The sequence below is a fragment of the Dryobates pubescens genome, chromosome 1, assembly GCF_014839835.1.
Source record: "Dryobates pubescens isolate bDryPub1 chromosome 1, bDryPub1.pri, whole genome shotgun sequence".
Taxonomy (NCBI): Eukaryota; Metazoa; Chordata; class Aves; order Piciformes; family Picidae; genus Dryobates; species Dryobates pubescens.
In genome coordinates, this window is record NC_071612.1 from 20,638,694 (window position 1) to 20,666,456 (window position 27,763).

Sequence of the window (27,763 nt, forward strand, 5' to 3'; positions counted from 1 at the left end):
AGATACTTTTAATGACAGGTGGACCAATACATTTTTATACTCCTTTCTTACATCAAAGTAACAAAAGAAAAAGGTTTTAAATATTCTTCATCTCTTATAAAACTGTATTTCATTCCCCGTGTACACTCTTCATGAACATTCCGTTTACTTGTACGTCAGAGTACAAAAGCCATGGCACCAGCCTGTTCTCTAAGACACATTTATAAACAAAATACCACTTAGGGCTGCTAAAGATGGCATTACCTTTTACTTGGATAAAAACTTCTTGGCATGGAATTGGACCCAATTAGGTATTTCAGAAATGGCTGCTCTAATTCCCTACGCTAACAGCTATAACAAGAGACACACGTAACAGTGAAAAGGCAGGTAGAATACACAGCACATAACAGAGGTCTCCAGAGATGTAATAGTAATAGGCATTACTTGAAGGATGACCTAAAGACAAGATAATCACATGCACAAAATGTAGATGACACCTTTATCCAGGAATCTAGGGAGTGGTCTTCCCTCACCAAAACTAGAAATTAAAGCCCCTGGTAAAAAAAAAAAGACACCAAATACTGCCTACAAGCCTCAGTCTTAATGTGGTAAAATGGCTTTTGAAACAAGCCATCAGTAACTCAGCGTTGCCCAGATCTCGTTGTGCAGTCCCTAAAGAAAGAAACAGTCAAAGTGGAAAGGAGAAAGGAGAATAACGAGAAATCAGAGGGACACCAGTTAGTTCAGTACCCAGAGCAACCTGTTCCTCTGTCAGACTGACAAAACAGCCTTTCACAACTTCGGATCAAGCCTGCCATCTTGTGGGATCCAGATTCTAGCCCTGCATGTAAACAATGCTTTTCTTTCTTTCTTAAGACAGCAATCAGGATTATTATTTTTTTGATCCCATCCAGGATGAGGAAATGTAATCCATACTGAGTTTCATAAGACATGATGATTAAACATGTGTTTAAACTTGTATTTCCCTCTGGGACACATTTTCCTCAGCTACAAAGGCCATTTCATGTGTGGATGAGACAAGTCAGCCGTTGGCAACTGCTCCTGCTTTAACCATTTCAGCACATTCTCATCTCTCACTGTTTCTGGGTGTGCTACAGAAGCTGATGTGAGTCATCCTCTCCAGGTTCTAAATTGCTCTCCTGGACCTTCATCCACCTCCTTTAAAGGACCAGCTCTAAGGCTAGAAATCCCAATGCACGCGATTCCTTTGTAACAATTTTCAATGCTACTGCTCCTTTTTATGGGCAGAGGAATACAGCACATAAAGTAGTAACCTTAGGTAAGACAGAGGTGGGGGTTTGGTGATTCAGTTTGGTTTTTTTTTTAATCTATTTTGTAAATATTTATCAACTTCATTAAAATAGCCTGTCATAACTGTTAGCTTATGCTAACTATCCTGAATAGTCTTCAGATTTCCAAGAAGAGTATTTCCTGTCTGCAACAATTCAAGGTCTCTTGCAAATAAGATCAACTTCATCTAGTTATCGAAAGTGTTAATCTGCAAGTGATGGGACTTCCTTTCTACAAACACTGTAACCTTGTATTCTCCAAACGTGTTTGTGCCTTCTGTAATCACAAACATCTGCAGTTAAACTGCACTTGTCTAGAACCATTTTAATTCAGTTCTTCAGGATGACTCATTTCTACTGATTGAACAAGTATATAGGAGAAACGGGGAAAGTTGTTAAACTTGTTTCTCTTCTCTCTCTAATCCCAGACACATAATTCTTCCTTCATCAGTTAGCAGCTGGCAAAAGCTGCAGGAGAATTATGGTGATTTATGTCACAAAATCTTACTTCCCACACAAGTGAGGAGTCAGCTTGAATACTTGTCTGTCTTTGAGCTACAGTATGCAGCAATCTAGCTACCCTGTTCTCATCCTCATTAAGGAAGAAGGGTTGTGTGGTTAAAAACACATGCATTAAGGTAAGTATCTACCATGTGGTATCTACATATCACCTTACCATGAAAGTCCAAATTTCTACTTGGTTTTTAAATAGCAGATTAAATAAAAATTAAGCTAACAAACAAACAATAACAAAAAACCCCACAACAAAACCACAAACCAAACATCTACACAAAACAAACAAAAACCAGCAAACACACACCCCAGAGTAATTAAGTTTGCTATACCAAAGTGTTTCCAAATTGTAAGGCTTAGATAAAACAGTAATCAATAGATATTAACAGAACCAGTATATCCAGAGAGTGATCTGAGATCTAGCCACTGGGCAGAACATCACTGTAGAAAAATTTTTCCATGTTAAATACAAACACAACAAAAGCTAGGAGTGTAACTGTAAGCCTGGTGGGTCCTAAATAAGTGAAGGACTATAAATAGGTTTAGCTCAGCGACAGCTGTTAATAGCCTAGAACTACTGAAGTAAGAAGGTGCTTCACAACTGAGATCAGAGCTCAGTCACGGTATGCACAACCACTACGGATTGAATGGACTGTATTGCAATAGATACGCTACATAAATACTATAAAAACTCAAAATCTGTTTTCTGGAAAGCCTTAAAGGTGTAGCTAACAAACATTTAGGGCAGCCTGAGGTTTTCCCACCTCCGTCTACCTTCCTTTCCCCACCTCCTGCCCTGAACACCTATTTGTTTCCAATGCAAATCTGTATTTTACCTTTTTTTTACTGCCCAGTATTTTAATTTATTTTCCTCTTGCTTTCATGTTTCTTTTGTTCCAATCATCTGTAACACAAAACAAGGCCATCCTCCTAAGGTGCTGTTAGAAGCAGGCTAACAGTGTCTTAGTGCCTTTAGTATTTCATTCAATGAAAGTTTTAATGCATCACTCTTGCTCTAATAGTTTACTCACAGGTTAATTTTACACCCAATTAGTCCCAGTGAAATCAACAGAAATGTGTGGTGTTCTTAACACCTTCACTGTATCGGCTTAGACTTTTTCTTTCTTTTGGTGACATACTGCATGCAAGCGGGATTCAATTCTAGTACACTTTAAAGTAGTACATCATTCTTATGATATAGGCTGGTGCTATATATTCTTACAGCTTCATATTGTTCTACTGAAGTCAGTGCCCTCACTACCTGAGCCTACTTCCCTCCTGTGATCAGATAGCTACATACAGTGTGTATATTTTTCCACTGAAAAAGTAATGGTCACCTGTGAAGCTCTTAGAAAACCTAGCAAACAAACACACCAGCACTGCATCAGCACTGAAACAGCAACAATTGAGAAGAAAAAGACTTTGTTATTCCTAAAGCTCATGTTTTTAAGTACAAAATTAATCATTAAAGAAGTATGAAATCTGGTCAATTTATTTGAGATTAGTTTTCTTTATATAATTTATAACTGCATTTAACTATTTCAGGATAAACTCCAGTCATTTTGGCAAACAAGTCCTAGTAAAGTAGGACTTTAGTCAAAACCTTCAAGTCTGCACTTTACAGAATCACAGAATTGTTTCAGTTAGAAAAGACATTTAAGATCATCAAGTCTAACCATTATCAAACTCTACAAACTCAGTTGCTAAGTCCCTTAGCATCACATCTTTGCATCTTTGAAAATCCTCCAAGGATGGGATTTCAAGCACCTCCCTGGGGAGGCTGTTACAGCATTTGAGAATCCCTTCAATGAAGAAGTTTCTTCTAATATCCAATCTAAATCTCCCCTGGTGCAACTCCGTGCCATGTCCTCTTGTCTTTTCACTTGTTACTAGGGAGAAGAAACCAACACCCACCTAGCTACAACCTCCTATCAAGTAGTTGTAGACTGAGGGGAGACCTCCTTGCTTTCTTTCTCCAGACTAAAAAACCCTAGTTCCCTCAACTGGTCCTCATTTCTCCACACCCTTCATCAGCTTCATTGGCCTTCTCTAGACTTGCTACAGTAACTCAATGTCTCTCTTGTAGTGAGCACCCCAAAACGAACACAGCACTCAAGGTGTGGCTTCATTAGTGCTGTGTACAGGGGGACAATCACTTCCCTACTCCTGCTGGTCCTGATACGGGCCAGGATGCTTTCGTCCTTCTTGGCCACCTGGGCACACACTGGTTTATATTCAGCTGGCTGTCAATCAACACCTCCAGGTCTTTCCCTACTAGGCAACTTTCCAGCCACTCTTCATCATGCTTGGAGCATTGCATGGCACTGTTGTGACCCAAGTGCAGGACCTGGCACCTGGCCTTGTTCAAACTCATACAACTGGCCTCAAGTCCATTGATCCAGCTTGTTCAGATCCCTCTACAGAGACTTCCTATTCTCAAGCAGATGAACTTTCCCTGCTGGCTTAGTGTTATGTGCAAACTTAAGGAGGGTGCAACAAATCTCCCCATCCAGTTCATGGCTGAAGGTATTAAAGAGAACTGGCCCCAGTGCTGAGCCCTGGGGTTTCCTTGGTCAGTGTGCCCTAGCCCACACTTAATACAGTTTTTGACCCTCTTAAGTTGTACCAAATAAATACTTGTAGGGCTGGCTACACATAAAGTTAGTGAAATAAAAATTACTCCCTCTTGGGGAAAGCCATTTTAAACCAAAATTATTTTCATCTAATTCACAGAATGGATCAATACAGTACTGGCACAACTGAGGTGGTGGGAAGTAATGGTGAAAATAGGAACAGGCAACTGAAAGGCTAGTGTTTTAAATTAGCTTCCCTGCAAAAGCAGCCTTGCTCCCAAGGGTTTTCCTGATTAAAAAAAAATCTGGTATGTTTCTATTAATTATTTCCTGCATCTACTTAAAATGTTCTCATTTACATTTCTAAGAAAAAAAAGGAAAAGGACAACAACAGTAAAAGTAACCACATTGTTTCTATTATGTTCCACAGAATACCACATCCCTTGCCTAGGGTAATGGAAATGAACAGCCAAGAACCAAACAATGTGTGAGGCTTCAGTGAAGACTTGAAACCACAAACTCCATAAAGAGACCAAAACCAAGACAACTTCTACTTCTTTTTTTTTTTTTTTCTCCACCAGCCCAGTGACTAGAAAGGGCTAGCAAGATTTCATCCAGCCAAGAGCAACCACGTTATAAACGTACACACAGTAACAAAAACTGGAAAACTGCCAATTGCCCTGCACATTTGTTTTGAATAGCAACCTGCCAATCAGATCCTTTCATAGCAAGCATAGATGAATTGACACAGTTCCCACTTGCTTCGTTATCTATAGCTCCTTTCTTGCAATTTCCAACATTAAGAAATTGAGAATCTGCCAAATCAGTAGCTTCTAGAATTTCAAGGCTCTCAAGCCTTTACTTGTTCAAGCACTGTTCCATACTAGCTCAGATAGTGAATGGTCAGAACGGCAATTAGCATCAGCTGCAACTCTCAGTATTTCTGCTTATCAAGAATGGTTGCATTGGGTCCACGCATGAATTCTGCTCCAGTGCCCTCTAGTTATCAGACTCCTACAGCAGTCACACTAGTACTACGAGCTTTTTTACTTCCTGCTGTAATCTTGATTGTGTATGTTGGGGAGAAAAAGCCAACAGAAGCAAGTGAAGCACTGCAAAGTTTGAGAATTCAATTAACTTTATCTTCCAGCAGTACCAAACTGCACAGATACACAACTCTGATGAAATGGAATTGCAGGATTTATAAGCCGCTATACGATGTAACTGGGAACAATGCAGATAGAAGTTCCAGTTCTGAGAACTAGCTAAATTTCCTCTATTTTGAGCAAGATTTGTCCAAAGTTTGCTCATATCCTACCAGATTATATTTTTTTCTGGTATTAACTCTAGAGAAAAAAAAAAACAGTTAAGGTTTCAGATGTCCTCTTCATAATCAGCAAAGTAGCTAAACCACAGAATTTCCAATACTCATTAGCATTTTGGGGAAACAGAAATTAAGAGTTCTTCTCTCTTGCATGCCTTTCCATAAACTTAAAAATTCTAACTAGGTAGTATTGTACTGTTAGTACACTCTCTCCTCTATAAAGTTACACTATCATCTTCTGTAGAAGTGGAAAACACAATTTAGTGAACTATATTTCCATTTTATACTTTATCCTCTATTCTATCCCCAATATATAAAAAAACTCAAACCAACCAACCAACCAAAACCCAACAACACACCAAAAGTGTTTATTGCAACTTCATTTAAAACAGGATACCATGTAGTAGGTAACTGGCAGTCATTAAAACCTCAGTTATGTTTTATAAACAAGGTTTATAAGAGATCCCAACTTTAAAGGAATGGGGCAAGACAACATAATTTACAGTTGTCACCTGAACACACACCTCATGCTTTTACTGAGCAAGGTACACAACAATCACACAATGCATGCAGGAGAAAGCTTCACAACACACCAAGGTTATCTAGGTAATTCCACCACACATTTGTTGTATATTATTAATGCCCTTGATATTATGTGTATCTACCTCTTGTTCACATTTTAGTAATAATTTATTCAAGGGGGGGAAAAAAAGTAAGAGCTTCACAGTATCACCAAGGTTGGAAGAGACCTCAAAGATCATCCAGTCCAACCTGCCACCACAGACCTCATGACTAGACCATGGCACCAAGTGCCATGTCCAATCCCCTTCTGAACACCTCCAGGGACTGTGACTCCACCACCTCCCTGGGCAGCCCATTCCAACGGCTAATGACTCTCTCAGTGAAGAACTTTTTCCTCACCTCGACCCTAAACTTCCCCCAGTGCAGTTTGAGACTGTGTCCTCTTGTTCTGGTGCTAGTCACTAGAGAGAAGAGACCAATCCCTTCCTGGCTACAACCTCCCTTCAGGTAGTTGTAGAGAGCAATGAGGTCTCCCCTGAGCCTCCTCCTCTCCAGGCTAAACAATCCCAGCTCCCTCAGCCTCCCCTCCTAGGGCTTGTGCTACTTAGTTGTCTGGCTGTGAGTAAACATCAACAGTCAATTATTTACTCTTCCCTCTGTGTCTAGGGGTCTGAATGTAAGTACTTATGCAACATCAAAGCCTTTTACATGCATCAAAACTGATGTTTAAATGTTAGTTAAAGTCTTGCTCTGTGGAGACTTTTAACCTGATTGAATGACTTTCACTGTTAGTGCACACATACAGTCCTAATTTTGCTATGACTCACCCCCATCCTAACAGACACATTTTCATGAAAACAAAACTGAGAACCCATCAGAATGTACATATATTTCAATAATAAAACACTGAAAAAGCATTGCACTTCATTAGGCTAAGAAAAATATGGTTCATTCAGCTCTAGTACTCACAAATCCCCACAATATGAAAAAAGAAAAAGAAAATTTAGATAGATATAAACAACATTTTCACCATTTCATCTGTGTCCATCAAGTATTAGCCAAGTCACAGATACTGAAGAACTTGCATTCATTATAGCAGACATGCATCAGACTGCTATTCAGCATCTCAAATCAAATTCCAACTAAACTTTCAAGCATGCTGCCCTTTTAAAAAAATTAAGATTTTGGTTTAAAAAAAAGAGAAGTCAGCAAAAGTTATATTGTTGATTGAACCACACTTTGGAACATAGAAAACACACCTACAATCAGGTTCAATACTTTAATCTCCTTGTAATTCAGCACAGCCCCCACAATTTACACTAAAAGATAACCTGGCTCTTTATATCACTTCTATAACCTAATGCCTGGCACTTAAATATAAAAGGATATATAAAACCTGTGGCAGTATATATCATTCTCTGCCCACAAAAGAGTTAAATCTCAACATTAGCACTGAAATGTTAGAATCATAGAATCAGTCAGGGTTGGAAGGGATCACGTGGATCATCTAGTTCCAACCCCCCTGCCATGGGCAGGGACACCTCACACTAGGTCAGACTGGCCAGAGCCTCATCCAGCCTGGTCTTAAAACACCTCCAGGGATGGGGCCTCAACCACCTCCCTGGACAACCCATTCCAGGGCTTCACCACTCTCATGGTGAAGAGCTTCCTCCTCACATCCAGCCTGAATCTCCCCACCTCCAGCTTCATTCCATTCCCCCTAGTCCTATCACTACCTGATATCCTAAGAAGTCCCTCCCCAGCCTTCCTGTAGGCCCCCTTCAGATACTGGAAGGCCACAATAAGGTCACCTCGGATCCTTCTTTTCTCCAGACTGAACAGCCCCAACTCTTTCAGTCTGTCCCCATAGGAGATGTGCTCCAGCCCTCTGATCATCCTCGTGGCCCCTGATGTTCATGGATTTATCTTTCAGGAACAAGCACTTCAGCATCAAGTCAAGTCAGTCTAAGTTTCTACTGCCCCTGATCAGCACTCTGATGATCTTATCACACTTACTCATAGCCAAAGCCTACAAGATGAGATTCTAATTTAACATTTTAATTTCACATTTGTCTTACCGATTGAACGTATTCATCAATCATACATCCACATATACAGTGGTGACTACACAACCAGTCAATGTAAATGATCTAGTGGTCGCAGAAATATTTCCAAGTATTATGTAAATTGCATTAAACTAATCCTATAATACAGTTTACACACTGAATAACTTGGCCTAGCACAGACAGAGATAAAGGGAGGGACTTTCAAGAGCATGACTGCTCCTGCAGATGGGCATGGGGATATTTATTAAACCTAAAATCCCAAGGTAATTTTACAATGTTTGAAAAAAATGAATCTGCTTTATTTCCCAATTAGAACTCCTGAGCATCCTAGGATATTAAATAAAAATATGTATTTAACTCCTGAAGAAGGATATTAAATACAAATATGTATTTAATTCCTGAAGAATTCCTCTGTTCTAACGTCTGACTAATTTAATGTAGGACTGCAGAAACGCAATGATCAAAAACATAAGCAAGTATAACAATGTATGTTCAAAGATACTGTACATTAGCATAAAAAAAACAACAGACAAGTAAATTTAGGGGAAGGGAAGAGCAAAACAGACATGACCAAAGGCAAACTGAAAGCTAGTAGACAAGGTCAATTTCACATTTGTAACAAATCCTACCATTTATTCATGATGCTTGGTAACATTAATTGCAATCTCCTACTAGTTTTAGTCAACATTACCAGGAATTGCCATGAATCATTACAGAGAAATGCTATGCAGAAAATGAAATTATATTGCTCAACACCACAAGCAGGATTAGAAAAAAAAAAATTCAAACAAAGGAACAGTGTGTGACTATTCCCCACTCATCACTAGATCTGGAAGTCAGAAGGGAAGCTCTTCCTCATCCAGCTCCTTCATTCAAAGATTTTGTTTCTAGCTTTGAGGATGCTCTGGGAATAGTACTGCAATACTGGAAGACATCTAAAAAGAAAGTACTTTCTTAGTACTACAATGATCTTAATTTAAGCCTACATACAAATGAAACCGAAAAGGTTCTACACGATTTCTTGACAAGTATCCATCAGGAAATATAGCATTCATTTGCTAATATTTCCTTAATTATTTCATTTTTCAAAAGTATTTCTCAACCTACAAAAACAAGGTAAGTTAGATTTTTGGCCATATGGGTGACATGTTTCCTTGGTCTAGTCATGAGGTCTGTGGTGACAGGTTGGACTCGCTGGTCCTTGAGGTCTCTTCCAACCTTAGTTATACTGTGATATTGAGTTTATTTAGTTCTTTTCTACATGGTAAATAAACAACACAACAAAACCATAGCTGAAACCCAAGTGAACAACTGCAAGTAATCACTCTCATTAACACAGCTGAAATAGTCTCAATGCCCTCTCAATACCATGTTACCTTCATGAAAAAAACAAAGAAAGTTCTTGCATGGTCCGCAGCAATTTTCACCCCGAACCTGCCCCAAAGTGTAAGCATTTCTCCACATCTACCATCGAACAGGACCATACAGAGTATACTTTTTTAAATGGCAAGTAGAAACTATTGACTTTCTAATTTCTCCCAGGGCACAAATCCCAGGAGACCACAAGCCTGCACAATACTGAAGGTTACTAGTAATAGCATTGCACAAGCATAGCAACAGCACTGGGAGATTAAGACATTTGCCATATGTGAAAGATTCCTCGAGTACAACTGGTGCACTGCTGGAGTTTTTCCATTGCCCATCCCCCACCCCTCCATGACAACCTGTCCCACAGTCAAACTCAAACCTGAAATAGAAATAATTTCCCTTTTCCTTCTCTGTTATTAAACAATGCAAAATTAATGCTAACATTTATAACTAATAATTATTTTACTTAAACCTACATCTTCCAATATTGCAGTCTACTAACCTCTTAGAAAATTAGAAGAAAAGCTTACCAAATTTTTTGTTCTCCCACTCCTCCTCTGGCACATTGGTTTACTATAGCAGGGCTACTACTCACAGCAAGTGCTGAGCTTTCAGAATTCATTTTTGTTCTACAAAGGAACAACAGTAAAAAACATGAAAAATGCATTATAAGTAAGGAATGTATTTAGTAGTTCACTAGAATACAAACAACTTTAACACAAGAACTTTTAAGACCAAATACAGTATATTTTACTCCCTTAAGTAAATGCCCTAAATCAATGGGATTAATTGGATGACTACATTGTGAAGGATTTGGCAGTTTTGTGGACTTGCTAGTTATGCCAAACTCAACACTGATTGTCCTTTGTTTACTTCTCTGAATACGTGCCAAAAGAGTTGATGTCAGTAAGCCTGTATCCAGGACTATGCATAGTGTCAGTTATGTTAATTCAGAACAGCAATCACAGCTAGTGCTGCTATGGAATGATCCACGCAACACTGGGGGGAAAATTTCAGTTTCTGATACATATTTGCAGAAGCTTTTCAGTATATTTTAATAACTCATGCTCACATGTTGTTTATTTACATAAAACAACCATTCATGGCTGAAGACACTCTCAAAAACAGCACAGACATGTCCAAGTGCTGACAACAGTAATTCCCAAGTTATGCCTTAGATCTGTACGGCCAAAGGCGCTTTCAGTAAATTACTTGCATGGTAAGAACAAATTAAGCCTCCAGATAAGGCAAATAAATTTCACCATTAAATACTATTATTTTTTGGTAATGGGATCCACAATGTCTACATGGGATTTCTTCACAAAACAGGCACTTTGAAGACAGTATGACCACTCCAAAATTCTGTCCATCCAGGAGTAGAGAGAGAGCCCTAGAAAGCATGTTTACTGGACAGAAATGCCAAAAGTCTGAGTCCAAAAATCAGCAACCAAAATTTGATCCTGACTAAAATTAGTGTGGTGTTCTTGCTTGCTTTTTGCTGTGAACAGAGGAAGCAACACTGCCATTCAGGAGAAAACAGAATGGACTTATAAACCCAAGTCTTCAACTGTACATTTTTTTACATCTCAGAATAGAAAAGGATAAAAAATTTTCAGTTAGTTTCTGAGCACACTTGTTTATTGAAATCTTGTTTTAAGGATATGGAACACTACACTGAAAGGGAGAACAACAAAAACCTCACCTCTGTGAGGGTACAAACAGAGACCGTTAGACATCTGACCTCTTTTTGGATTAGTGCCTGAAACTCCTGATTCGGAAGTTTGATCACTTGAAAAAAATCAGATGTAAAAAACAAACCCAAAAAAGACCCCAAACCCATTAAAGAAAAAACAACAACAAAAACTCCACACACAACCACAAAACCAGTAATTCTAGATGTGGCTCAGCAGCAGAAGGTGTTTAAAGTTAAATCATTACTTCCCTCTCCAGTTTATAGTAGTGCAGGACAAGGGGACCTGTTCTTCAATATATTTTGAAGGAACAATGCAAGAGGCCATACTTAAACATCTGCAAAGTTCCCCTCTTTCAGGAAGCAACTTCCTAAGAAGGCAAGTTAACTTTTCTTTTAGGAATTAATTTCTGCTCTGCATTGGAAAAGCTTCAATGGTCATGCAAGTTATACCAATAGGACTCTTACCTCCTTTTACAGTCATCTGTACTAGTTATTTTAAAGGTTCAGGGGAAGGTTAAAAGCAGCACATTAACTCTCAAAATTGGAAGCTGAAAGATTCAAATTACAAAACCACAAGGTTGCCTTTCTAGCAAAAAAGAACCCACCCAAAACCCCACCAAAGACAACCAACCACAAACAACAATCTCTACTGTTCACTGGTGAACTGGTACTACAGAACTACAAGTGTTTAATGTATGACCAAAACAATATATATAGAATTGTTTTCAGCACTCCCCTCCTGACCCCTGCAAACACCTAAGCAAACACTCCAAACGTATCTCTGCACTGAGACTTCCATGTTGAAACAAGAGTAAAAGCAGAGGCCAGAAGACGTGATAAAAGTTTGTGTCATGACCTTTCCATGAACAGTTGACAATAAAGGTTGACATGTATCTGACAGAAAATAAATTAAATGTGGTGTAAACCCAATTTATATTCTCACATGTTCCACAAAGAAAACCACATAAAGTATTACAGAGAGGAATACATCTTGTCAAGCTTCTCAACTCCCTCACACTCTAATACCTGGAAATATCAGTCCACAGTGTACTCCTTCCCCTCCACAACTTCAGGATCTTAGGAAAATCTACTCTGTTTTTTTCTGTAACATAAAAGGAGGGCATCAAGAGGGCAGCATTTATTCTTCCTGACAGCAAGATCCCATCCACCACATCAGAAAGATACCTATACGCTGGATCAGAGAGCAGGCTTTTTGGATACTAAGAAGCATGTTCTCTCAACACACAGAGTCATGTTCTTGCAGCCTCCCCTGCTGTTTCCAATGATATGAGAGATCTGCCAAGTCACCCACTAACTGAATAAAAGCACTTTTCACTTACACATGTGGAGGACAGAGGTATAACAGCCAGCTGACACAATGGTGGACAAACATCCTTCCTCAGCTGCCACTGACAAAAGAGGGATGAGAGCCATCACCATGCCTGCCTGGCTCTCTCCTGTCCTTTGCCTTGCAGCCACAAGAGCACGCTTCTTGAAGATGGGAATAGGTAGCACAAAGCATCCCTCTAACATTCCACCACATCAAAAAAAGAACACTACAGTAACACCTACCATATCATCCCTGTCTGCTATAGCATAAACTTCTAACATCTTGCATGACTTTTATCTGTATTGGTCAGTTTCTTTCAAATCATACTCCTCCTCCCTTACTGTCTTTTGAGATGGAGGAGACCTGTAAAGCTTTGAGATCAAGAATCAAGTCATGCTGCCATGCAGCAGCACTTCTCATTGAGACTTCAGAGGCTGGACAGCAATGAGTCAGACCAACTTGTGGAAAATGATTTGGCATACTTTTTTGTCACCTTGTTCCTGACGGCAGGTCTACACAGGTCCTAGTTCACTTTTACCAGAGGCAACCGGTAATTAAATAGCTGATCCCTACATCACTGACAAGTTTTATGGCCTTGTCAAAGTACCAGATGTTTTTCAGTTTCTATAAGACAAATGGCAAAGTGGTACCCATCCTACACCTTCCAAAGCCATGGAACCAAATAGTACCACTGCTTCTCTTACCTAAAAGTAATTTCCATAAAAAGTCCTCAGTCTATAAATTCTATCCTGACTCACTGTGCCACAAACTAATCTTAGACTCTTTCTTCACAATAAATATTCTTAAAATATAAACTTTCTTATTTTTAAGATGTAGAAGGAGATAACTTTTTTAAAAGCATGGGAATATTTTGTGGAAGTCCTTCCAGTGAACATAAACTTCTCCAGTAGGTATAAAACAAAACTAAACTGTTCTATTGTAGAAAGAAAAATTATTGTAAGGCTTATGCTCTCCAAAAATATATACTCAAACCACAGAAAACTAAACCTAAAACTGGCAAAGTGAAACTGTTTGTAAGAAAGTGGTTTAGGATTTATTCAACCAGAATACTAACACTATTCTCCAGAAATCAGCCTCCAGTTATAGTACCTTAGAAAATTAAATGTAATTCAAGCAGCAAAGAATCAATGTTCAGAAATACATGCTATTCACAGGTGCCTCTTTCTACATCACCATCCAACTCTTGTTTGGACTTGAACTTTATGGCATAGGCACCATACATGATGAAACTTGAAGGAGGGAAATAAATCTATCATCTTCTCTCTTTATCACTTGAAGCCAGATGCCAAGACAAGTCAATGAATATTAATAGAAGAGACCGCTTCAAATGCATTCTGTTCCTCATCCTCTGTTTGTACACTGAGCCTTGACTGTTCCAGATGAGGAACATACACTACAATTAGGTGTTGTCCTAGAGATCATGCTGTACTGTAATAGGAGGAAGTGGCCAAAAGACAATTCCAAAACAAAAACATAGGAAAACAATGCGAAATTATTTATAGCAGCTATGTTTAACACTACTGTCACTATCTTACTGAGGGAACATTCTTCAGGAAAAATCCTTGCTGGTTTTGAAGAGATATCAGAAATTTAGCATACTTCGTCATCCATGACTGCTTGATACTCAAGTACCCAGAAGAAAGCATGCAGCCCAGAATTCTCCTATGCTACCTCCACAAAGAAATTGATTTTTATGCTTCCAATACAATCATAACTCTGATTATCTGATGTATTAGGTCATCTGCCTTAGAGCAGATTCCTATAGTACATAATGGCCGAGAAAAGCTCCTGGCTCAAGAGCTGAAATGTTTGTTACATTTAAGTGTATTTCATTCATCTAGATTCAGATTTAATTCTGGAAGTTCTGCAACTGACCTTAAATGGACAAAAATTAAGGGGAGGGGGGAGAAGGAGGGAAAAAAGGATCAAGCATAGCATGGCATTCAAGCCTTGGAACACTTGCACAGAACAGCATTATAGATCATTTAAAGAGAAAAAATGAGAAGGTCCAAGAAAAGTGTTGAAGCCACGAGAGTCTACGGACTGAGACTAGCCTGTGATTTACATTTAGCAGAATGGGGAAAGTAGTAGCAAATCTTTTAAAAATCATGATACCCTACACAAAGACTTCTTTACATTTTATTTTTTCCTCATTCTCTTGTTTGTGTTATGAAGTGTAGATACACTTTGATCCTCAGGCCAAAAAAATTTGTTTTGCCTTTCCCTCCACTCCCTCTTTGTATCTCTAGACAAGATATTCACAGTAGTGGTAGTTAAAAAATGATGTATCATTCAACAGCTGTTCACTACAGTTAAAGTAAAAATAACCACTATCTTCTGATAAAACATGTTCCCACGTGCATTGTTGAAATAGTGACTTCTTTGTTGATAAGAGAAATGTGAGGGGGGAAAAAAAGCCTTACTAAACCCCAGGACTCCTCAACACAGAAACAATTATTCCTTGTAATAAAACAGAAAGCAGCAGCATCACTATAGTAATGCATATCTAGTACAGAGAAAGAAAAAAACTTGGGGTGTTATACACCATCATTCTCTCAAGCCTTTATGCTCAAAACCATGCACGACAGATTACTAATTAGCTAACATGCATCATAACATCTTTCATTTTAAAGAGCCAGTTTTCCATTTCCTTACCAGGGGCACAAATGTCTGTAGTTTCCAGTGAACACACACATTGTATCCTGTATTGTCTTCTGAAATCTCGTATTTCCCCACAGTTAGCAAGTGTGTAGTATCACCCATCTTGATTGCACTCAGCTCCTAACCAGCAACCGCCTTAGGCAAATAGCTTGTTGAAGGGCAGATTTAAACTCGAAGCCAGACTTCGTTATTTAAGCACGTAACAACAAACACTAAAACCAATCTTCTATCCAGACTGGTTTTCTGAGGTTTTCAGATACTGCAGTTGCAAAACACCTTTGTACCACTAAAGTATACTTCAGTAAAGGCAGAGTGAAAACTTGAGAACCTCTTGAAGAATATTTCTACTGACTGTAACTCCAAGTAGAAGGCAGTGCTGAGAAATTTCACATTGCATAATCACTTCAACCCAGGCCTAGCATACCAGAAACTTTTTTTCACGCACACTCTTTTTTTTCAGGTAAGTTTTGACCTCAACAAATATGTGGCATACCATTCAGGACCTTCATGAAGTCTTTAAAAATGCACCTGATGCACTAAGGAAAGGGTTTTTACTTCTGTCCTAGAGTCAACATAGCCATCTTCAGTATTCTTAAGAAGTGCAGAAAAGTTTTCTTTCTACAGGTGCTTTACACAAGTGTATATACAAAGATATTTGTAGGACCACAGGCACTGCATATAACTTTTCACTCCGTATTTGGCAATTCCATCAGAACTCTCCAAGATGACAGAGGAGAAGCTTTAAAGTAATACAATGATTCTGTCTCACAGCAAGTATCAAGTCTGGCTCCCTCTCCACCCCCACACACACTTGCTGTAAACAGTGAGAAAGTCTGTCTAGCCATACATAAAATACAGTGTTTCTTTTTTAAATGCTATCAATGTTGTATTTATTCTCAGCACACGCTACAGTAAAACATAAAAGACAACAGATACATAAATTAAAAAATAAATGTAAGTACATAGCAAGCTGAAGAGCAAGAGCACTGACAGGGAATAGTGCTCATGGTGGAGAAACACACCCTGCTACTCTTCTCAATAGTACTAGTCCTTTAGTTGCCTAAGACTTAGTTCTTTTCCCAAAAAAACACCAAAAGGAAAGGAAGGCAACCTATTACGATTCATCTCACATCACCTTCATGAAAGCATATGAAGATGTCTATCAGCTTTGAAGAGATTATGTGGCCATCTCTCAGAAGCATTTAAAAATGTTTATATAGCAAGACATTGGCATCAGGGAAACCACAATCGGGTACGTGTTTTATTCCCTAAACACAAACACAGATTCTCCTGAGATGGTTCTTGCTGTGAAAAACATGAGTTATGAAAAAGTTCAGATTGCTGATTTAGTCTCTACTGCATATATCAACAACTTACACAATATTGTACACCACTGCAAGTAAGGGCAGAAGAGTAAGGACTCATCTGCACGGTCCAGTCCACAAACTTATCAGAAGCATTTTAGTTATCAGGAGTCTTTTAGTGCTTTCAACTTGGGAACTTGAGCAGAGTAGGAAGAAACAGGAAATGTTTGTGAGCTTTGTTATATCTTTCAGGGATGCCAGCTGATTGACATACCAATAAAATAAAAAATGTTAAAAAACCAGTGTTTCAGTACTCAGTGTCTTAGTAGTAACACAAAACTAAACCTCTCTTACCTGATTAGGATAAAACCTAACATTATGAAACACTAGCAAAGACTTGAAGAGAGTATTTTAAACAAGGTCTAAAATGCAGAAGGTGCACACACCAAATCCAACATAGTCTTTCAACAGAACAGAGAACACTAAGTACTGTATTTTATTCAATGTAAATAGATATCAAGGCATCGATTTTTCTCTGATGATATAATTACTTTTGTCATTTTGAGACAAATCCATTTCTCCCTGGACTGAAAGATCCAGATGTTCTTACTTCAAATATCTGGCTTCAGCACCAGACAGTAAACAAAAGAACCTCTCCATTCTATCAGTGTAAGAGGAATTCTCCAGCACTGACCACTTCTCTACCCTTTTCTCCCTCTCCAAGTTTTTATTGCTTTTCAACAAAGTGAGCAAACAATACATAGCAGTATAATAATGTGCTTCTACTACAGACTTAGTGCTGACTTTAGTCAGTTTAACAAGCAAAAAGAGGCCAAAAGTTAAATGACTTTTTTCATAAACTATTATTTCAAATGTAAATACAACTACTTTTAAGCTAAACATACTGTATTGTGTTTTGCAGTTGACACTATGCAGCAAAACAATGTTGAGAGGTTCTTTCCAAAGTTTATGAGTATTTGTGTTCCCAATTTAGTGACTCATACAGCTAGCAATTTCTGAGATTAATTTAACTCTATCCTCCTCAAACTTCTGAATTTGAAAGCAAGCACTAAGTTGTTATTCAAAAGTTGTAACCATGACAAAGATTTTATGTATATTTTGTTAAATCTAGATTATAGCTAGGGAAAACTATTTCCAGAAATCATAGAATGGTCCAGACCAGAAGGGACCTCCAAAGCAGGGACATCCCCAACTAGACCAGGTTGTGCCCAGGGCCTCGATGAGTCTTACCTTGAATATCTCCAGGGAAAGGGGACTCCACCACCTCCCTGGGCAACATGTTCCAGTGGTCCACCACCCTCATAGTGAGGAACTTCTTCCTGATACCAAATCTAAATCTGCCCTTCTCTAGTCTGAAGCCAATAACTATGTGCTATTTCTGCACAGAGTATTAGAAGAGCTATACAAAGATGAAGCAATTTAAGGGACAAGATATTTTAAAACAAGTTTTCTGAAATTAGCACTTAAGTCTTTCACCTGCTCATGACAGACTCAGAAAAATGCATGCCCAGTGTAAAACAGATGTGACCACTGCCAATTTTTTGTTTTAATATTCTTCTCTTCTTTTCAACACATTCCTACCTCCCTCATGATGAAGCGGTTTACCCTCAATAAAAACACATTAACCAAACAAAACCCAAGAGAAATACCACCACAACTGAGACAAACACAACCCTTTCAAGAAAATCATCACTGCCAGGGAATGGCAGCAGGTCCAAAATTTTATCTGCCTGTGTGGCACTTTTTCTCCTTAACATTAAAATAATTTTCCTTTTTGCCTCCTATCTTAATAATCATCACCATTTCATTCAGGATTGCTGCAGTTTAGTAAGTCATTGATGTTTGTCCAGTTGGTTTTGCATGTATTTTTCATGGTTATTTAAAAGATTTGAATGACAGACAAAAAAGTGCATTGTCCTAAAATTATCTTCTTTTTAATCTTTTCACCTGCAATTGCTCAGCACAGTCAGAACCCACACCTACACAGGGAAGTTTGCAAGATCACCCCTCCACATAGTAATAAACTTTCTTGAGATAAATAGTTAATATCCTAAGGAAAAAAAGTATCTGTGGAGAATCAATAAAACCTGATTTTGGCAGCAAGTCTTTCTGTAGGCAAAGTATTTCAAAGCTCATACATAAGATACCATGTTCAAGATATGCTCATCATAGCCTGTATCAATACAAATGTGGTGGCTCTAAGTGCTGTACTGCAATTCATGCCTCTAACACCTCCCAACCACCTGCTATCCTGATATGTCAGTTAAGGCCACATATAAGCAGAGGCAGTCATCCACCTCCAAAACATGCACTGTTCAAATGGCTAGATGTTGCCATCAAGACAAAGGGGATGGTCCAAATGGAACCTTCCAAGAGAACAATAGCCAGACATGCTGCCATACGTGAAGTAAAATCAGTAGGATTCCTGCTACAGCATAGTGTAATGGACACACTCTTCTCCTAGTTATAATCCCAAAAACTTGTTTTGGAAAGATGCTGAAGTGTTTGAACTTAACTAATGGAAGCTGTACTTTTATTTACCAACTGAAATGTTTGAGAAATTAAACCAGCAGCATAGCTGTTCTTGCTCTACAGAAACCACACAAGTCCAGATAACTCCTGCCAACTTTCCAAGTATATACACACTTCAGTGATATAAAAGGCAGTAAACTTTTTTGAACACAAGTTTTGCCACACATTGATTAGGCCTGCAGAGTGGTGAGGGGAAATACATGGCTGTGAGGGTAATTAATCCTACAGATAAGAAGGGAGGGAGAAAATGAAAAAGTAATAAAATAAAATGAGTAACAGTAGAGCACACTTTCCTAGTCACATAACATTACTGTTTCTCTTTGTATATATAATGATTTAACAAGGAAAGCAAAAAAAACCCTACCATTTCATTGTAAAGAACACAAAACTTCTGTTTCATGTACCATGCTCAGCAGCAGTCTACATAAGACATATTACTTTAAAGTAAATCACGTGCCTATGGCAATAACTCAAGAGCTGACATCCTTACACTCCTCATTGAGCTTGTGATTAGGAAGAATAAATAGGCATGTAGATATGCTCTTGCATTTAGGTATTAACAGCCTGACCCACTATTAGCATGCTAACCACTTCAGATGGATTCTGTACTGTGTTGAGTACCTGCAGGTTAATCATTGCTTACATTTCCACAGTTTACAGGCTATCACTCCATGTTCAATCCTGGGTGACACTTGATGGGAAAACACTTGTTCGGTTTCACATCTTCAGGAATGGAAGCCACCACAGCTACATGCTGAATGACTTTATTTTGTAATAGTTACTTTGCAGCTGTTACTCAAAAGCAAAGCAGGAGGAGTTTGTTAATAACGGATTACTGGAGCGTAGTTACCGAGTCTTTATTTTCCATTGACTCACCTATTACACTACAGTAGCTCTGTGAGCTCTTAGAGATTTGTACAAGACCACTGCCGTTTGTCTATTCCAGATTTCATATGATTTGGACAACTGAAATCTGCAATATGCCCTCACAAGTTGAAAGGCACAATTTGGTAAATAAATAAATACATATATATACGCATAAAATCAAAGGGACTTTTATAGCACTTGGAAAATGTTAGATATGTGGAAATAACCTCCTTTTTCAGCCAATAAGTACAGACGCAAACACTAACATTTTAATTTAAGACTTTTCTTTGTCCAGCAAGTTCAAATATTTCCATGTTTCTACCTTTTACTGTGATGCAGTCCTGCTTTACACAGGCTTTTTCCAAATCACAGACTAGAATTTACCTATGAAGCACTAAATTTAACTATTTGTCTGTAAGTACTAGAATTTACCTGTAAAACCTACCTGACCTTGCAACATTTATATCCCAAAGATGTAACAAGTAAGTAACTAACATGAGGGGGTTGGTTAACTCAAATATTAATAGACTTATTAAGTCAAACAAAATACATCAGCATGATTCATAGCACCCCAAGTCTTTTAGTCTACTGCTAAGCGAATCATTTGCCACTTTCCCTACACACCACACAGGAAGAAAATGGTAACTCTTAAAAAATCACTTCTCAAAATGCACATCACAACTGACTATAAGGTGTCTGCAATATAATACACACATACAAAGCAATCCAAAAGTATTCTAAATACATTTATTACAGCACTTGTAGCAGCACACATACACTCAGAAGATGTGTTTAATCAAAACCCAAAACTGTTCTGACACCTAAAACTTTGGAAACTTGCAAATAAAACTCTAGAATAAACAGGTCAAGTTATTGTTCTTAAGCACCTCCTGAAGCAAAAGATTCAATGGGGGGGGGGGGAAGGGAGGGAAAACACCCCTGAGACAATATTAAGACATTGCATATAAACTCCCAAGCAGATTCAGGTATCATCCATTTCAATTCATGCACAACAAAACAGATTTTTGTTTAAGAACATGTGGTCTCACAGCCCACTTGCTGGATGCAACTCCACACAATACACCTCCAAATCCTGCACGCATAAGACTCCCATATCTTGGAATCGTGCCAGAACAACTGTCTACACAAAAGCAGTCCTGAGAAGAAGTGCACTATTCAAAACAGAGCGGAGGTCTGAGGAAATGTGCAGGGAATGATACTGACTGTTACGGTGTCTTCACGGATCATGGCTCACAAGGCCTTGACATTGCTAACTGATACACACAATTCTGATTGGAAATAAAAAGGGATTCCTGTTCAAAACAACATGGTATTTTGCTCACTAAAGATGGGTAAGAAATACTTACTGAGAACAAGTAGTAAGCCACAGGCATAAAAATCTTAACTAGAAAGGCTAAATCCACTACATGACAAGCCAAACATACTCCTGTGCATTCCCTTACTGCATGTACACTGGGGCAGCTGTTTTGCACTCTCTCCTACCTACATCCTGCAAGCTCCATTACTCTGCAATAAATACTGTATCTCCATTTGTTTCCAATTCCCATGGCTTCTACTATGAATTCAAATTCTGCAGAGATACAGCATCCAACTCATAACATGCTGAACTTGGCAAACCTCTGTAGGTGCTACAGAATTGGGCAGATTTACCAAACTGATTCTATAACAACTGTCTAAGAATGGAAGACTCTTCACTGCCCTTCCACTGTACAAATTTAACACACAAGGCACTACAGGATAACAAGCTATGGATTGTATGAATGTGCATATGCATGCAAAGATATAAATTAATGTTTATATATTAACAACATTTCAGAACTTTATTTAAATATATACATATAAAAACTACAGTAGTTGGATTTCTTTCATTAATGTGAATGGTTGCTTAATATATCACAAATTCTGGTCACTGCCAGCCACGTCACTAAGATAACTTGGTAAAACCCCAGCACTGCCCTGGAGCCAGCCACCAATCACCTCACAACGTTTTCACCATCACGGCCCTTCACTAGCATTAACTATTGAAACTCGGGCAATGACCCGTGCCAGGCTAATTCACGCTGTCTCTTTCACAGCCTGTGCGGAGCCCGCCGGGGCTGACTCCACAAGTGTAAGCAATTACGTGTTTGTTTTTTTCACTTTTCTTTTACCAACAAACCTCCTCCCCCAAGGTGGAGGCTGTGCTGAGCGGAGGGAAGGGCTGAAAACCAGAGACCGGCGGAGCCGCTCTCCTACTCTCCAAGCCAAACAAGCAGCTGGGAGGATAAATTATTTGTAATAACAATTACGTTTTTCAAAGGAGACAAAAGGCACCTGGGACGTCGTCCTTTCCTTCACGTCGTTTCCTTTCTGAACTGACACTCACACGTGTAAGAGTTGTCCCTAAATCGTAGGATTTGTGTCTCTAAATAAAGAAGTTCTTTTTAATATTAACTAAAACCAAACCGGCTGTGCAGCCCCAAGAAAAAGCGGACCGAGCGCCCGCCGCCTCCAGACGCCGGCGCCCCGGCCCCCTTAGGGCCCCTCACAGGGACGCCGGGCACAAGCAGCGCTCGGAGGTGCCGGGAGTCGGCGCGTCCCGCCCGACCCCCTCCGGCTCGTGTTAGACCGCCCTCGGCGACAGAAAGCTCCGACGGTGAGGGGTATCCGTGCCTCCTCCGGCCAGCACAGAGCGGGACGAGAAGAACAGTGATAGCATATGGAGATGGATGAAGGGGAGGGTGCATTCCCCCCACACAGACCCACCAGGAGCTGACAAGCGCCAGCTCCTGAACGGCCGGGGCATTCCCGCTACCACTCTGTATGGAATCCCGTCACGGGCGGCGGGTCGCCCCGAAGGCACAATGCAACCTTTGTGGGCAGCCCCACCACCGCCGCCTCTCCGTGCCCGCAAGCCTGGTCGCCCCTAGGTGCCCCGGAGGAGCCGAACCCCTCCAGCTCTGACAGGCAGTCACCTCCCCGCCTAGCCCCAAGTAAAGCCCAGAGGTTCTTTACCTTGCACCCTCCTGCTCTTCCTCGGCTCCCGGCATGCGGCTCACGGAGCTGCCTCCCCAGTGAGAATCCGGCGACAGCCGTCGGAGGAGCGAGAAAGGGCGCCGGGAGCTGGGCAGCGGGGGAGCCGTTAGTGGCAGGCGGCGAGAGCACAGAGGACGCCAGGGGGTGCAGGGCCCCTCCAGCGGCTGTCAGGGGAGGCGGAAGGAGGAGCTGTGTGTGCGCCGGCCCCCGCCGGCCCCCGGAGCCCGCCCTCGGGAACGCGCGAGGCCCGCCCCATGGCCCCGCGAGCTGCCTGCCTGTACCCACCGCGCCCGGCTTTCCGCCCTTACCCCTGGGTCTCTCCCAACTCTCAGCTGCCCCTCCGTTGTTCGCCCTTCCCTTCCGCTCCCTTCGGAAGTACCACCAGACTGGCCCCTGTCCAAGGCTCCGGACATAACCTCCCCGGCCTTCAGCAGCTGGGGAGGCCAGGATCCGCGAAACGCCAGAGGTGAGGTACCGGCAAGCTATCCCGTTTCCAGGGACTACGCCACGGGCTTTGCCCGGCTTTTGCCGCCCGGGAAGCTGGGCTCCGGGGCGGCACATTGGTGTTCGAAACAGTTAAGGAGAAAGACCAACCGAAAACAAAAGGACAATGGCCATCCAGGAATCTCAAACGAGAGTGATAGGACGAATTAGGTCAACTTGGGGAAAGCAGTGGCAACTAATTTGCAGATGGTAACGGGCACGTCTGTGTCGGGGAAGAAAGAAAGTAGGAACCCCCACTACTTAGAAAAGAAAAAGGCTCTGAAAATAGAAGCAAGTAGACGACAGCTCTTTGGACGAAGGACTGCCTTTCTGGTGTGTTTGTATTGTGCCTTATAAACTTCTGTGACAGAGGACTACAGGCACTAGTTCACCATGATAATAAATGCTAATAGTTATAATGCAAATTAAACCGAAATGTAGGTGGCAAATATTTTTCAGCTGCAGTACTGACAAAACAGCCAATGGAAAAACTGAAATAAAAGATGAAAGGACCTCATAAAAATGCACCCCAGAGGCACACAAAAAATATATTTTAAAACACAGTAATTGTATTTCTCAAATACTGTTAGGCTTTCCACTTGAAATGTAACATTTTGAAGTGAGATTTAATATTTGCTGAGGCCAGAAATGGGGCATAGACATACATCACACCTTGTTTCTTAAGTAAACATCCTCAATTTGCTTGAAGGTCCTCACTTTGGGATACTAAAGTAATCTCTGAACTCCACTTTATACAGTATGAAAACACTCTAATCAAAGGTAAAAATTGAAGTCACGTTTAAAGAAACTGCTTCCTAAGGTGAAATACTAATTTAAAACTAGATGGTCTGAGAAAGTGCCATGAAGATACCATAGTTTTACAACTACATTTTTTCCTGCTCCTTAAAGCAGCAATTCACATAAATTAGACAGGTATATGGGGACCTGCACTTCCCAAGCCCCATGGCAAATTCAGCTACATAGGACTGTATTTTTTAATCAACTCTATGTTATAGGCAAAAGCTGGGCTCCCAGCAGTATTGATATAACTATCATAATGGAGAAATCCTTGAGAGTGCTCAGGTCTGATGATTTCTGATGAATTCCTGAAACAATGAGCCTTTATCCATGGCCTCTGCCAAGAGAACTGGGAAACAAACATCCCACTCCCTGCTTTGGTAGTGACAACGAAGTGGTGCCTGCTGCAAAAATAGAGCTGCAACAGAGTACCTGTCCATTTTTTATCCAAGACTTACCATGCCTGTGAAGGAAAAAGTGACAGTTCTAGGGTCTTGTTCTAAAGCCTAATTTGGCATTCATTATCAGGAAATGGGAAGAGATGCTCTGTACAGAGACCTTTAACTTTTAGTCCATTTTATGTCTCCTCAAAATTTCCACTTACACAGGGAATGAACAATTTGTTGATGTAAACTCTGTAATTGTATAACATACTAGAATCTGCTGAACCTCATCAACTACAAATGTTGCCCAGGGAGATTTAACATATTTCAGTAATTACTAATTTATGAAACTACATAATGCAACTTGCAACTGTTGTTTGTTCAGCATTTTTAAATCTTAATGAGCATAACATTTTCATTAGTATGCAAAATACAGAAAGCTAGTGTTAGATGTATTACTTAGTCCCAAACATCAGCTTAAAAGTGGTATTTGACAGTTGTGCTTAAAAAATAATAACGTTTTTATCAAGCCAATTTAAGGATAAAAGCAGAAATATTCAAATAAAGTACCTGTACTCAGGTCTGATGGCAGCCTAAGCAAAGAGGGTAGAGTTTAGAAATAAGAATGCTGACCTGCTTTCCTGATTCACTCCACCCTCAGCAGCTGAGCACTGTCCAGCTATTTTGCAAAGAGGTAGTGGTTTCCTTCCCAACACCCAAGTCACACCTTGGCACATCTGCAAAAACTACAATAAAGAGTAGACAGTTTCCTTTCTCTTGATGACTAATGACTTTCATGGGTACATCCCCTAGATGTTGCTAAAGACCAGTAGGTCCAATTCTAGCTTCACTTTTAATTATTTTGGAATAAGTATGATGCAACTGACAGCAATGAAATCACTCCTGATTTTCATCAAAATTTATTATAAAGGAGTCATTCTTGCAAACCAGGTTCCCATCAAGCAATGCAAGGAGTACTATGGGGCTGAAACAGGGCCCTGTGGGATACTGTAGAGCAAAGTAAACACACTGTTTAGCATCTGCCTCTTCTTTCTCTTGCAGTTCTTGCTGTGCCACCGTTTCACACCATGCTCTGTCAGCAAGTTACTTGTGGTGGTGGTGCCACAGAACTTGTCTGGTGCCTAAACCAGTGCCCTGGTGATTGTGCTATCATGTAAGCTATTGCAAAATGGCAAAAGATGCAATAATATTATCTCCACCAAAGACTGTTTACAGACTGTTGGAAGCACCATTATGGCTCAAGACCTTAGTCTTGAATCTTGTTTTCTGTCTTCAGCTGACACTAGCCTCTGTTCTTTTCCAAAGTGAATCTATTTCCTAAAATTAGGATAATGACACTTCTGGCCTTTATAACCCCAACTGTGCACTTGTGAGGAAAACAATTACAAGTTACACACCAAACTACTCCTCTGATGTATGTCTCTCTCACACTGTTAGTATCTGATTTCATAATCAGACCCACTGAAATTGGTTGAATCATCTGACAAATAAAGCATTACTAAGAAGGGTGTGGCCACAGCTTTCATAACAGGCTTAGAAAATGTTACTGAAACAGACTTCTATATTGTGATTATTGTTCAGCAACCTGTACTGTAGGTTACTTTCATCAGGCCATAGCTAGTTGCAGTGAAAATACATCAGGCACTCATTTCCTCGATATAAAAATACCTCCGAAAATGGTTTTCTTTAAAACAGAGTTTAGTTTGGCAACTATGTACAAAAATAAATAAACCAAGTCCATTCCCTAAGTGTTTACTTCTCCCTTTCCCAGTGCTAAGCATCCAGTTTCTGACAGGTTTCATCCCTTGAAAATTTTCTTAGCCATAAAGATGCTGACTTGCTGGAATGTGTCCAGAGAAGGGCAACAAAGTTGGTGAGGGGTTTGGAACACAAGCCCTATGTGGAGAGGCTGAGGGAGCTGGGGTTGCTTAGCCTGGAGAAGAGGAGGCTCAGGGGAGACCTTCTTGCTCTCTACAACTACCTGAAGGGAGGCTGTAGACAGGCAGGGGCTGGTCTGGTCTCCTAGCCCATCAGCACCAGAACAAGAGGACAGAGTCTCAAGCTGTGCCAGGGGAGGCTTAGACTGGATGTTAGGAAGAAATTCTTCATAGAGAGAGTGATTGCCCATTGGAATGTGCTGCCCAGGGAGGTGGTGGAGTCACCATCACTGGAGGTGTTTAGGAGGAGACTTGATAGGGTGCTCAGTGCCATGGTTTAGTTGATTAGATGGTGTTGGATGATGGGTTGGATGCGATGATCTTGAAGGTCTCTTTCAACCTGGTTTATTCTAGTCTAGTCTATTCTAGTCTATTCTATTCTAAGAGATGACTTAGTTTTGATCTGTATTTTTATTGTACCATCAGCAGTTTTTTACAATAGTCAATATTCTAATAAAGAAGCAGAGTATAGCCTGCAAAGGTTGCTTTACTCTGATACAGGAAAAACACTGCATCAGTCTCCAAAGGCCCTTTGTATAATCTCAGGTTCCCTATCTATTAGCAAGAAATGTTACATTCCCAAGGAAATTATAATAGGATTATCAACAGCCAAAAACTTTGGGTAAAATCTCATCATAAACATGGTTGGCTATTACAGAAATTCAGAGCAAGTTCTGTGAAGAACGTGATGTGATTTACAGTCAAAAGGTTAATACAGAATTGGCATGGGGAGCACACAGGGATCGCAGCATTTTCAGTTACGTGGAACCACAGCTGCATACTTGCCCTCTGTGGGAAAAAATGCCAATTCTATAGACTATTATGAAATAAATTTACCTGACTAACATAATCAACAAGACTGCCTCCCTGCAAGTAGATCCTTTTGCACACCAGTAGCAAGCAAATAGTTAGAATTCCAGTTAAATCAGCAGCCCAACAGGATGGCATTCCATACACTCATTCATGCCAGTTCAACCTTCAATCTCTTGTCAGGGTCTGTGAACCTGCCAGAGTCTGGAAA

General features: G+C 40.1%; 1 protein-coding gene across 2 annotated transcripts in view; it reads right to left on the minus strand.

The window, feature by feature from the left end:
• ARHGEF3 (Rho guanine nucleotide exchange factor 3) overlaps positions 1-23,229 on the minus strand; it is a 116,877-nt gene extending 93,648 nt beyond the window's left edge. For both annotated transcript variants that reach the window (XR_008462292.1, XM_054162256.1), the window contains exons 1-2: positions 23,100-23,229; positions 10,186-10,284 (exon numbers count right to left, since the gene is read on the minus strand). Coding sequence is in view for 1 of the 2 variants with exons in the window: in XM_054162256.1 (XP_054018231.1) it covers positions 10,186-10,284; positions 23,100-23,134 (134 nt within the window). In the remaining variant the exon portion in view is untranslated. The remainder of the gene's footprint in view (positions 1-10,185; positions 10,285-23,099) is intronic.
• Positions 23,230-27,763: the final 4,534 nt, after the last annotated feature.